Source organism: Phoca vitulina, unplaced genomic scaffold, assembly GCF_004348235.1.
Source record: "Phoca vitulina isolate PV1807 unplaced genomic scaffold, GSC_HSeal_1.0 scaffold109, whole genome shotgun sequence".
NCBI lineage: Eukaryota > Metazoa > Chordata > Mammalia > Carnivora > Phocidae > Phoca > Phoca vitulina.
Window position 1 is genome coordinate 1,504,905 of NW_022589812.1, and position 13,725 is coordinate 1,518,629.

The following is a 13,725-nucleotide window of genomic DNA, read 5'->3' on the forward strand; positions in this document are numbered from 1 at the left end:
TCAGTCATTAAGCGTCTGCCTTTGGTTCAGGTCATAATCCCAGGGTCCTGGGATCAAGCCCCGCATCGGGCTCCCTACACCGTGGAGAGCCTGCTTCTCCCTCTCCCACTCCCCCTGCTTGTGTTCCCTCTCTCGCTGTGTCTCTCTCTGTCAAATAAATAAAATCTTAAAAAACAAACAAAAAAACCCAAAGAGATGAGGAAAGAAGAAGCATAGGTATGGCAAAAAAAAGGAAGAGACACTGGGCAGGAAGAAGGGAGGGAGCCTGGTTTAAAATTAAGTAGGAAATAATATGTAGCATCAATATGCAAATAAGGAAACTGGTATGCAAATGGATATACAAATCATCCTGGGCTCAATTTACAATCAGCAGGGCAGGCAAATGACATTAGCGTCTCTGGGTCCTGGATACCCATCCAACAAGGGCAATAGCACTTTCTACAAACCTTGTTTGTAAATTCCTTTGATGCCAACTTATAATGCTGCATTATCATACCAAATGACTCTGAGCTTTTGGAGGCGAAGAGCAGCATGTGATTCAGGATGTGCAATTCATAAATCAGGTCCTTGTTCTGAAATTACCAGGGAAACAGGTCATCTATGCACACAGCTGCCCCACCCTACCCTTCTCCCAGGAACCCTTTGGCTCACTGACCTCGGTGTTGTATTCAATAACAAAATCTGTGAGGTGCTCTTTTATGACTTGATTGAGGACATGTTTGTTGGTAATGTCATTAATAAGCTCCTCGCGTTTCACAATTTTTCCCTTGGACAAAAGGAGAAAAGTATTGGAGGGTAGTAGCTTCCATAATGTAGGCACTTAATAAATATAAATAGCACAATTTTCCCCATGGACAAAAGGAGAACACCATAGTGACGAGTGTAATCCATAATCTAGGTACTTGGTAAATATGAACGGCCTGGCGGATTAGCCTGTCAGTGGAATATGGGTCTGTGGCGGCTGTGAAAATCTCCAATCTACAAAGCAGGGAGTGTGGTCAATGGGTAGCCAGTTGCTTCGTTTTGAAATCCATCCAAATAGTTGTGCTGATGCAGTTTCTTACACACTGCTCCTAACCAATGACCCTGTGTCAGTGATACTAAGGCAAGCCCATTTCTGGGAGATGCAGGACTTCTCTGGTAGGTGACGTTGACCAGCTTTCTTAGAACTTCTCTGCAGGCAGGGGACCTTCCTTCCTTCCAAAGGGTCAGACCTACATAGTGGCCTGATGAGTCTCCCCCAGCTCCCTCTGTTTCCTTTCACAGGCATTCCCCCTAATCTTTTGCATGTCTAATCCTGCTTGATGACTGCTTCTCAGAAGGACTGGGATTAACACAGGGAAGGAAATAATTCTCTGTAGCTCGGGATCAAAATCTGTGGGGGAAGGAGAAGGAGGGAATCTGTGGGGGAAGGAGCTCTCTCCGGCTGATTTCTCCCTATGCTGTCTCTTTCTCTTCACCTTCACAGAGCCTACCCTCTAGTCCAAACCTCTTTCCTGGACTCCTGCAAAATCTGCCTAATGGTCTTCCAGTTTCTCCCCTTGCTTCCCTCCAACCCACCCCCCACCTTTAGCCAGAGTGATGCTCTTAGAAAGCAACTCATGTCATTGTCTTGCTCAAATACTTCACAGCCCCTGTTGTCCTTTGGACAAAGCTGAAACTCTTTTCTGGTCATGACAATAGTCTGATAATGTTAATCCGACTTATGGAGAGCTCATATTGTACCAACCACAGTTCTAAATATGTTATATGCAAGAACTCATTTAATCCTCATAATATTCCACTGAGTTATGAATCATTATTTCTCGCATTATACAGTTGAGGACATCAAGGCACAGAAAAGTGAAGTGACTTGCCCAAGGTTGCTAAGTGAGTGAGAGGGGGAGCCAAGATTCCAACCCAGTGGCCTGACTCTAGAGCTCATGCTCTTAACCATTAAAATAGACTGACTCTGTCCTAAGTGCATTTTTCAAGTTTGCTCTTTGGTTTTTGATACTGTGATGAGGTTTATTCTGTGGAACTTTTAACTTTTTATGTGGTCCAAATTTATCAGTATTTCTTTTCATAGTTGCTGGGGTTTTTGTCATGCTTTATAAAAGGACTTTCCAGCTCCAAGTTTAGAAAGCAAAGTCCCCTGTTGTTTCTTTGTTATATTTTTAAATCGGAAATCAGTCTTCGATTTAACTCTGTGGAAGGAGGATATACTGATTTAGCTTTATTTTTTTTTTTCTAGATGGCTACCCAATCCTCTCAACACTAGTCATTGAATAACATATTTTCCCTACTGATCTAAAATATCATCTTTATCATAGACTAGATTTCCATATGTATTTGGATCTCCTTTGGGACTCTATGCTGTCCCATTCCCAGACACAAATCAGGTTAATTTATTCTCAACTTAAAACCTTGTAATTAATTCTAAGAGCCCAAGTAAAAATGAAGTGGCTCACAGTCTTAAGCAGGTCTGGGTATCACTTTACCCACCTCCTATGTGGCCCTGGGCAAGTAACCTAACCTCTCTAAGCCATATCTATAAATAACATGATTATTATAAGGATTTGGCTTTGTGTGCTGAGGGAGTAAGGCATGTTCCAGGAACCAGCCTACAGTTTCTAGAGTACACTGTTCAATAGAACTTTCTGTGATGATGGAAATGCTCTGTAAATCTATGCTGTCCAATACAGTAGCCACTATCCACATGTAGCTAGTTTGATTGAGGAGCTAAAATGTTGATTTAATTAGTTTTAATGTAAATAGTCATATGTGACTAGTAGTTGCCCTATTAGACAGCTCGGATGATCTATTCTCAGATCCCAGAGAGGGAGAGAAGGAAGAAGTGTAATAGAGGCTAGACTGAGGAAGGACTTGTGGGCCTTATTAGGGACTTGAGTCTTTATCCTAAGAATAATAGGAAGCCATTAAAGGGCTTTTGGTGGGAAGGAGGTAGGTGGCCATCACTTTTGAGTTTTGGAAAGATTACTCTTTAGGGGATAAGAGAGAATGTGGTAGACCAGTTGGGTGGATGTTGCATTAAGCTATGGGAGATGATGGTCACTTGACTTAGGATGGTAGCAGGAGAAATAGACTCAAGGGATAGTTTGGATTTAAAACCAATAGGTTTGGGGTGATGGACTGGTTGTGAAGGATGGAGAAGAGGGAGGGGTTAGAATAATGCCTGGGTATTCTGGCTTTGCTCAGATGGGACATTGGAGAAATGGTGACACCATTCATTGAGAGAAAAAGAAAAAACACTGAAAGAGGATTTGGAGGGGAGATTATAATGTTAGGCTTGGTCATGTGGAGACATCTGGTAATGGATATGAAAGTCTGGAGATAGAGCAGTCTGGCTGGAAATGGGAGATTTGTAAGTCATAGGTGTATGGGTGGTAATTGCTGATGGAGGGTGGGTGAGAGAGCAGGGACCAGAAGAAAACACAGGGCAGAGGACTGAGCCTTAATGAATGGCATTTACTGGCTCAGAAAAGAGGAGGAGCTAACAATGGAAGATGTCTAGAAAGGCCAGAGAAACTCTGGGAGACTGTGATCTCACAAAAGCTGCCTAGTCCAATGCCACTTAGCTCACAAGTGGCAGAACCAGAATTTGTACCCAAAGCCTGTAGATACATGCATAGTCCACTATTTTGAGCTGGAGACCCTTCACTAGCAATAAAATCCAAGTCTTACCTTTTTGAACACCAAAACACTGTCAAGGATGACGTGGAAACGTCCAATAGCATTGCTAATTGATATCACTCCAAACGTTAGTTCTGGGAAGTCTTTGATCATATCATAGAACAACTCTGCTACTTCGTCCTCTAAATCCTGTTTGGGGAAGGATGTTTGGTGAGGTTTTGGTAGAAAGCAAAACGTCTGGCTTATTTAAGGTCAAGGTGGAAATGGTGACCAATTTATCTCCTCACCTTTCCAAGTTCTAGGGTTTTCCTGGGTTCCCTAAGTCCCCTTTCATGAATGTTACATACTCAGAATACTTCTGTGGCTATGACTAAAGCCAAAATAGGCAAATCCACAGAGATTAATGAAAAGAATTGATAAATCCAAGTTTTTCCAAGTATCTAGAGTAAGGCTGTTCTAACACAGGTTGAGACTTTTAAACATTTATTCCTTAATTGCTTTCAGAAAAGGCAGCTGGTTTGACCACATGGATCACCAAATATAAACTTGGTATCAAGATATGGCTGTAGTCACAGCCTTCATTCTATAACTTGAAAGAAAATTGGGGCTGTCAAAAAGTGAGATGAGACAGAAAGAGGTACATACACTCCCTGTGTAAAAATATAATGCCAAAGTTCTGACTTCCGCTGGGGGAAGGGAGGAGCCATCCAAGTTACAGGAAATGAGTAAAGATGTATAAGAAACTCATTCTCCACAAGGAAAAGCGATTTGCAAATTATTTATTATTCAGCGATATTTTAAATGGACCTCCACAAGATCAGTTATACTATCAAAACCAATTTAATAAACGTCAATCTCCTCTCCTCTCTCTGCATTCCTGTCCACCTTTCTGGTTAGCTTCTCCTACCACGTCACCTTCCATTCTTTCCTTCTTCATTTTAACACTGCATTTACTTGGAAAACCAGCTCATTGGAAAAGGAAAAATGGGTATGGTATTAACCCAAATGGAAGACCTCTCCTTACCCCACCCCCACGCAGACACAGGACTCCTCACCAGTCAAAAAGCCACCTCCCACCTCTTGACCCCAGTACCTGGAAGAAGCCAATGATGACCAAAGGCCTAGATTTCACAAACTCTACCACCTGCTGGGTGTTATTGAACAAAAATGCTTTCTGGCTAATTTGTCTTCTCAGCCAAACGACCAAGGCAGTAGATTCAACCACTCCTAGAGAGAGAGACAGTTAAATGGATCCCATAGCAGTTTCCTCTTGAATTGGACCAAGGCCTGTTTTCTCCAAGTTTAATGAGCAGAAGCCTCTGGTCTTGGGTTCCCACCCATTGAAGGCCAAGGTCAGTCCTTCCACTCCTTCCCGCTCCAGCCCCAAGGCATGAACATTAACAGCAGCAGCTAACTTCACGGACCACTTACCAAGGACAAGGCATTGTGCTAAGCCATTTGCATATATTACATCCCCGCAACAACCCTACCCTATGGGATATTCTTACTCTCCCCATTTTGCAGATGAGGAAATTGAGGTTAGACTTGCCAATAGCCACCCACTAGTGAACCTCGGAATTAAACCCAGAAGGAAGCATGCTCAGTCTTCTTATCTACCCCTTCCAAAGTGACAGGAAGGTGGATTTATTTTAAGAAATATAAATGGATGAAATGTAAATAAAAATACCAGCTAGCTCTGTGACCTTGGGGAAATTACATTATCGCCTGTTATTATCCTGCTTCCAGTTCCTCAGCTGAGATGCAGATGTCCACTAAGGTCATAGATCCTGACTTCCATTTCTCAGGTATCATATGGGAGGTGCCAAGCACACAAAAATCTTAGCTTTTAAAATTGGGAAACATATACCATATCTGGGGAGATGTAACAGTGTGCTAGAATTACATTAAGCTACAGATGGACATGTGTTTGTTAGGATCATCAATTCCACATGATGGTAGATAATGTAAAATATTATTTTCTATCAAAGACTGCTATAGAATAGAATGGAGGATTTAAACTGAATTTTTGAGATAAAGCAATGTTTATTGTGAGTAGCTTTGGACTTCATCTATAGGACTTTATTCCTTCATTCATCATTCATTCCTTCACTCATTCACTCATTTGACAAATATGTACTGAGTGCCTATTATGTTATCAAGTACTGTGCTTGGTCCTGGGGATATAATGGTAAGCAGAAGCAAACACAGTCCCACTGTTTTGCAGCTCTCATTCTTTTGAGTAGGACAGTTGTCAAGTAATTACACAAACAAGTATATAATCACACCCAAAGTAAGTATTCAAAAGCAAAGTTCAATGAGTCTGTAGCAAAGATACGTGACCTAGACTGTGAAGTCAAGGAGGGCTTCCTGGAGGAGATCACTTATGAGCTGAATACTGAAGGATGCATAGGAGTTAATAAGTAGGCAACAATAAGAAGAACGGAATTGAAGAAGGAAGGAGAGCGAAAGGCTTCCAGGCAGAGCAAGCAGCCTGTGCAGGACAAATTGCTGCATGGGGCTTGATGAATGAGAGTGGGTAAATCAACTGCAAAGGACTCTATTTTCAGTGTCTTTGCTTACACTTCCTAAGAACTTAATAAGGCCATTTAAAAAACTTATAATGAGGGGCGCCTGGGTGACTCAGTTAGTTAAGCGTCTGCCTTCAGCTCAGGTCATGACCCCAGGGCCCTGGGATCGAGCCCCACATTGTGCTCCCTGCTCAGTGGGGAGTCTGCTTCTCCCTCTGCCTGCCGCTCCCCCCGCTTGTGCTCGCTCTCTCTCTCACTCTCGCTCTCTATCTCAAATAAATAAATAAATAAATAAAATCTTTTAAAAATAAAAAACTTACAATGAAGTGTATTTGCATACAGAAAGGTGTACAAATTATAATGTATAGTTTGGTGAATTTTTGCAGAATGAACACACCTGAGTACCAACCAGATCAAGAGAGACCATTACCAGGCTCTTAGAAGTCCCATTGTGCCCCCTGCCAGCCCCTCACCCACCCCTACCTGAGTGTAACCACTCTTCTGACTTCTAACAGCAGGCATTAGTCTGCCTGCTCTTGAACTTCACACAAGTGGAATCACACAGTATGTGTTTTGGGGTCTGGCTTTGTTACGTTTGTGAGATTCATCCATATTGTTGCATGTGCTGTGTAGCATTCTGTCGTGTGAATATTCTATAATTTACTTATCCATCCTCTGTTGGTGATCATTTGGGTTGTTTCCAGTTTGGGACTATTAAGAATTAATTTTCGTGCATGTCTCTGGGGGCACGTTGGATGCATTTCTGTTGGGTACATGCCCAGGAGTAGAATTTCTGGTCATAGGGGATGCTGCATTCAGCTTTAGTAGATACCGATCAGGCCATCTTAAAAGCCACAATGAGTCAGGCCCATAGAAGTTCATAGAAGGATGATGTCCTGGCCTCAAGGGACAGAGAGGGGTGGGGGAGGCTTCATGCCACCCCCAGACCACAGCACTCCACCCTGCTGCAGTCCCCCTCTCCTCCTGGATTCAGCCCCAAAGCTGAGTTTCTATTTTCAGTGTTCCCAGCCATCTTTCAGGAAGAAACAAGCACATAGCAGGGAAACAGTTTCTCTTGTAGGCATTTGTCTGAAAAAAAAATTATAAGTGTTCTGGAAGGAACAGGTTCCAAAGTCCTGAAAATACTAAAAAAGGTGAACAAAACTCCTCCAAATGCATTTGAATTTCAGGTCATCAGAACCATCACTCTGATCTCATTTTGTGCCACTTCTCCTGCGGTCCACAATGCAGCCACACCCCCATCCTCCAGCACACCGGGCTTTGGTGTCCGCCAGGCCCTCTGCCTGAGCTACCTTTTCCTCAGTGGTCAGGGCAACTCCTCTGGCTTATTTCGTTTGAGGTTTGGACTTTTCTTACCACCACCACCCCCCTCCCATCAATCCTATCATTCTCTAGTTTATGACCTGTTGCATTTTCTTCACTGAATCTTTTTCTGAAATTATGATTTTTGGCTCGCTTGTTCACTAGCTCCTGTAATGTCTGGCTCATACTAGGTGCTCAAGAAATAATTATAGGATGAATGAGGTGGATGAATCATACCATAAGCTGGCTTGAAGGAACTTGATCTTGGGCCATCTTCTCTGGGATGTCTGAGCTCTCTTTGCCCCTCTGAACCCCGTGGGGCTGAGGTAGCTCTGAATTTGACAAATAATTTGTTCCTGAATGCCTGCAGATTGGTCACTGCCCCCGTTGGGCAGGTGTCTCCCCTGGCACTTGGCTCTGAGCCAGAGGACGCGGTAACAACTGAGGTGTGAACGCTATGTCAATGATTGACTGGGGCTGTCTCTCCACTGCATATTTCCAAGCACAAGCTGGGAATGCATCATTAACTGAGGCCCTGGAGCCAACCTGAGTTTCCCTCCCTCCAGAGAGAGGGGCATGACCAAGTTTCCCATCATCAATCCTTGGGAGACTAGAGGAGAATCAGAACTCTAGCTTTGACCCAACAAGGACTAAACCCTACTTGCCTCCTGGGAAGGTTTTCATAAAAGCTGGTGCAGGGGACCAGTAAAGCTCTGTCGCCCCTCTTAGCTCAGGGAAGCCCTGTCTAGTTGGCAGAACTGGCATTATTCATCCTGTTTAGGAAATGAGAAATTGGAAGGCTGGCTCAAATTCTCATAACTAGTGTTTGTCCTAAATCCAGGCCCTGGCTCCCTCCCAGCACCCCATTGCCTCTCTCCCTGGTTGGAGGTAACACTGAAGAGGAGGAGGGATGGGCAAGCCTAGTAGAAATATGGGCTGGTTCCTTACCCCAAGTCTGCCTGCAGTGGGTCCTTGCAGTTCCATCCCATTCAAACTCAAAAACTATTCATGAAGAACCTAAGTGTTCCAGGCACTGCACAAGGGTCAGAAAACTAATAGTTTGATAATAACAAGAGCCACATTGGCCATTTATTTTGAGTGCAGCACAACGTAGAGCAGGGGTTGGTCAATGACAGCCCATGGGCCAATTTTGACCTGACAGTTGACCTTATAAATAAAGTTTTATTGACACCCAATGGTTTATGTGGGACTGCTTTTCCACTGTATCAGCAGAGTTAAGTAGTTGGGAAAGAGATTGCTTGGCCTTAAGCCCTAAAATATTTATTATCTGGCCCTTCGCAGAAAACACTTGTGGGTCGCAGTGCTTATTAGCTGGGGGGCCTCGAGGAAGTCGTTCCATCTCTCTCTGCAGGTTCCCATCTGTAAAAGCACCTGCCACGCTGGGTTGTTGTGACATGTAAAGGGGCCCAGAAGAGTGATGGAGCACAGTGAATGGTTCAGATCCGTGTCAGGGCTTGTGCCTTACAGACTGGTTTCACCTCATCAGTAACCCTAGGAGGGAGATACTTCCACCATCTCCATTTCACAGAGGAGAAAAGTAAGATTTGACAAGAGGGAAGCGATGGTCCTTCCTTCAGGCATGTGGTAAGGATATAAAGCCAGGTGGTGTCTGCCAGTTTGGGCAGCCTCTTCCGAGGACCCAGGAGAAGAAGTGACATTGGCTCCTGCCCTGTGCTCTTGCTAGACAACGAAGAACAGAATCAGTTCTGTGAAATGAGGGCCTTGAGGGGGAAGCATAGGTGCTGTGGGACTCCAGAGGAGGGCTGGCATCCTGATCCGGGCAGTCAAAGGGGACTTCCTGGAGGAGGCGGTGATGTAGCTTTCCTGCATTGCAGAGGTGGTCCCGGGCACTGGCTCCTACCAAAAGGGGCTCAGACAGTCTGGAAGTTGCCACATTGTCACCTTTATTGCCTCAAAGAGGAGTCAGACCTCACGTCCCCCCCCCGCACCCCCACCCCCCAGGCCACCATTGTCCCACAAGTCCCTTGGGAGCCACTGCACTGCCTGGTTTTGTACGTAATCCGCCTTGAAGTTGGCGCTTTTGCGGCTCCTTCCCCTGCAAGTCTGGCCTGTGTCTCATGCCCCCTTGTGTCCGCTATGAGAACTGCAGCCCCTGCAGGTGGTAGCTCTCTCTCGGCCCTTTAGTTTTTGCAACAAAACTCAAACAGGCTTATTGCAGACTTGCTAAATGCCAGACCCTGCAAAAGACTATCTCAGTTTCCTGATTCAATCATTCACACATATAATGGGAACATTCTACTAGCATAGAACAGGCTGTAATAGGCACATTGGCATTTGTCAGTTTCGTTCTATCCGTGCATCAGTTTTACACACATTTATGCATTTGTATACTTAGCATTTTTAAAAATTAGGACCTACCATGTGCCACACTGAGTCACATAATTCTTCAAGCATTCTTGACACCGAGATAGGGCCTGACACAGGGTAGTTTCTCAATAAAAGCATTGAATAAGTGAATGAATGAGTTAATGAATGAAATGGATGATGATAAAGCTCAAGTGTTTGGTAGTCACCCTGTCCCAAATCTGTTTCATCATCTCCCAGTGTCCCTTTTCTTGGCCCGCGACCCTGTCAAAACCATTCTAAAGTAGAAGATTGGGGCGGGAGGTAGGAGGTGGAGTTAGGAACTTACTCTCTGGTCTCTGGCAGTTTGTGAGGCATGCATCTCACTTTCCCACCTCATGGTGTTTCTGAGGCCCACCAGCTGAGACGCAAGCTGTGGTGGAGGCAGCTGTGTGTTCACCAAAATTTTATTTTCCTTATGGACACAGATCAGGGCCATATTGCTCAGCCTTTCAGTTGAGTGGGGCCATGTAACAGAATTTTGGTCATTGGAATGAGATGTGATGTTTGCCACTTCCAAGCCTGGGTCATGAGCACCACCAGTGGCGATCCTCTACCTCCTTGACCCAACTGCTGGCTAGATACAGAGAAAATGGCAGGGGCTCAGAGGCCCTAAGGGAAGGCAGAGCTACAAGCTGGAAGGAACCTGGGTCCTTGAAAGATTGTGTGGAGCTGAGCCACCCACCTCCACCCTCTGGCTGCCAGCTGGGCTCTACATGAGCAAGAAATAAACTCGTAATTCTATTACACCACTGAAATGCTGGTGTTTGTGTTTCCAGAGCTAGCACTGCCTTGACACACAAGGGCTGTTACCTTTGCAACTGATGGGTTCCGACCTGTTGCCCTCAAAAAACAGCTTCAACTCTGGGGCCTTCTTAACGTCAAACTCCTTCTGAAGTTCCTTCTCCACCGTGATGTCCACTTTGCCAAAGCCGAGCCCGTTCTTGCCTTTGCCCACGACTTCCACAGCTTTGCCCAGTTCCTCAGCCAGGTTCCTGGATTGCTTGGAGGATGGGTTGTCTGAAAGAGCCAGTATAAATCAGAACTTGGTAGAGCCTCTCCCGCTCCCCATCTCCCGAGAAGGAGGCTAGGTTTCACCTTCTTAGCTCCCGGGCCTTCTTTGTGCTCTGCTGTACTAGGTAGATTTTCAGAAATGTGGCAGGATGGGAGGCACATGTTTCATGAAATTTGCCATTTGGGAGGCACATCAGGGTTCTTTGGGCTCAGGAACACTGGAAGCAATACAACTTTGGGCAACTCACTCCAACTCTGTGAGTCCCACTTTCGTCATGGGTAAAATGAGAAAAATAGTATCGACTATCCCATAGAGTTCTCAGCCAAGTAAGACTTATTTAACAATCAGTTATACAGTGCTTATTAATTTCTAAGACTTTCCATGGATTGAGCCATCTAATCCTCTCAGCACCCCTATGGGGTAGGTATGGTTATTATCTCAATTTTATAGATGAGGAAACTGATGGGAAGCAAAATGTCCTACTTGCCCAGGGTCCTGTGGCAGTGAGAGATAATAGCTAGGATCTGGAACCACTCAGTCGGCTCTCTACCCAGCACTGGTGTGTCAAACCCTCAGCACAGTGCCTGGCACATGATAAGGACATAATGCGTTCTTATTACTGCTGTTATTATTATTGTACAATTTCTATGGTCAGAAGTCAGAGGAGAAGGAATGAGGGAGTATGCGCGCCATCTGGTGGAAAGTTCCGGAGTTACAGGCCAAATTGAGCCACTCCCGTTGCCCTTAGCATGAACACATGAGGGGACTCTCAAGTAAGGAAGGTCAGGTGTGAGAAGCGGTTACGATGCCCCCCACTGTGAGCCTGGCCCCCCTTGGGGTAACTGGTGTCAAAGAGACCTCACACACTCGATTAGGATTCATTGGCCCCTCATATTGCTGGGCAGTGAGGTGGGGGTTACGAGTGGGGAGCCCCTATCTGGAAAACGGCCTCAGGGAGCTGGCGTGGGATTCCTGGCCTAAATGAGAGAGGACTAAAAGGCACTCACATTTGCCTTCCTTCTTCCTGATAACACTGAGAGATTGCAGGCCCCTCACCGCCCTGATGTCTGCAGCAGGTGGGCCAAGCCAGGGCCAGGGGTCACTGATTCCCTTTCAAGTCAGAACGCATGCCCTGTGCCAGTCCCCACCCCTCCGCCCTGTCCATCTGGAGTGCACTTGGAGAAGGTACAAATCACTTCCCCTTCCTGGGCAAGTTCCAAGTTCCAACAGAGAGGGCTTTTGTAAAGCAAAAGCCAGAAAGCCAGCTCCAGGACAGCTGGTACATGCCCCACTGCCAGTCAGCACACCTGCTCCTGCGATGGAGCCCAAAAGTGAATGATTGTTTTCATTAAATTCCCAACCAATGCACAGGAAGTGGGACTTTTTGCCTCCCCACCGCCTGCTTTGTCACCATCATTGTCTTTGATACCGCCAACCCATCATGGCCAGCAGCTGCTGGCCCGGTGCCCCTGCTCCAGCCCTCAGGCCTCTCCCCGGGCTTCCTTGTGGATCTGGCCCTGCCTGGCTCAGGGGGTGGCTGATTGACATGGTGTCCAAATCTGAATCTCTAAGGGAAGCAGCTCCGGGCAAGAAAAACACATGGAATGATTGTCTAAATGGTGGAGCTTGAAGAGGTCCCACACACAGCCCAGTGCTCCTGGGTATCTGGAATGGACGTGAGAGAAACAGTCTGTGATAACAGGAATGCTGGGCTCCTAAAGCTAGCTGGATAGGATCTAACGATAATAGTAATGGCGATTTATCCACGCATCCGTCCATCCATCCATCCATTCATCCGATCATTCATCATTCATTCGACAAATCTTTTCTAGGATCTGCCACGTGCCAGACACGGTTCTGGGTACTGGGGACTTAACAATCAATGGGAAAAAATCCCTGCTCTTGTTAGAGAGGACAGAAAGTGAACAAGTATATGCTATCTTAGATGCTAAGTGCTACGGAGACAAAAGAAGCAGAGCTGGATGTTAGGAGTGTCAGGGGGATTGAGTTTAAGTAGGGAGGCTGAAGGAAGCCTCACCAAGAAGAAACATTTTAATAAAGACTGAAAGAGGTGAGGGAGCAGGTTATGTGGGTATGTGGAGGAAGAGAGTTTCCAGGCAGGGGAACCATAAGTGCAAAGGCCCCCGAGGTGGGAGTATGTGCAGCATGTTTGAGGAATGACAAGAAGTGGAGCAGAATGAGGGGCCTAGGGGTCAGATGACATAGGGCCTTGTCAGCCACTGAATAGATTTTGGCCCCTCTCTGAGGAGTGTGGAAAGATACTGGAGGGTTTGGGGCAGAGTTAGATATGATCCTACTTACTTTTTTTTTTTTTTTTTTTTTAAGATTTTATTCATTTTTTGACAGAGAGAGACACAGTGAGAGAGGGAACATAAGCAAGGGGAGTGGGAGAGGGAGAAGCAGGCTTCCTGTGGAGCAAGGAGCCCGGTGCGGGGCTCGATCCCAAGACCCTGGGATCATGACCTGAGCCGAAGGCAGACGCTTAACGACTGAGCCACCCAGGTGCCCCGATCCTACTTACTTTTTAACTGGACTGTACTAAATGTTACATGAACATTAGACCAAAGGGGAAAGAGAGTGGATCCAGGGAGACCAGTTGGAGGCCTCTGTAATAATCCAGGTGAGAGATGGTAATGGCTTGAGCCAGGGTAGTGGCAGTGGAGGGAGTGAGAAGTGGTCAGGGTCTGAGAGATTTTGAAGGAGGAGATGACTGGTGATAGATTGGCTAGATGGGAGGAGATGATAGATTGGATGGGGAGTATGAATGAATGAGAGGAGTCAAGGATGACTCTGAGGTTTTGACCAGAGCAGCTGGATGGC

At 45.7% G+C, this 13,725-nt stretch overlaps 1 protein-coding gene across 1 annotated transcript in view; it reads right to left on the bottom strand.

Annotated features, from left to right (window-relative positions):
- LOC116628012 (protein disulfide-isomerase-like protein of the testis) overlaps nt 1-13,725 on the bottom strand; it is a 33,783-nt gene that overhangs the window by 10,135 nt on the left and 9,923 nt on the right. Inside the window, exons 2-6 of the mRNA XM_032398038.1 lie at nt 10,683-10,889; nt 4,727-4,860; nt 3,685-3,822; nt 656-766; nt 447-572 (exon numbers count right to left, since the gene is read on the bottom strand). Coding sequence (XP_032253929.1) covers nt 447-572; nt 656-766; nt 3,685-3,822; nt 4,727-4,860; nt 10,683-10,889 — 716 coding nt within the window. The remainder of the gene's footprint in view (nt 1-446; nt 573-655; nt 767-3,684; nt 3,823-4,726; nt 4,861-10,682; nt 10,890-13,725) is intronic.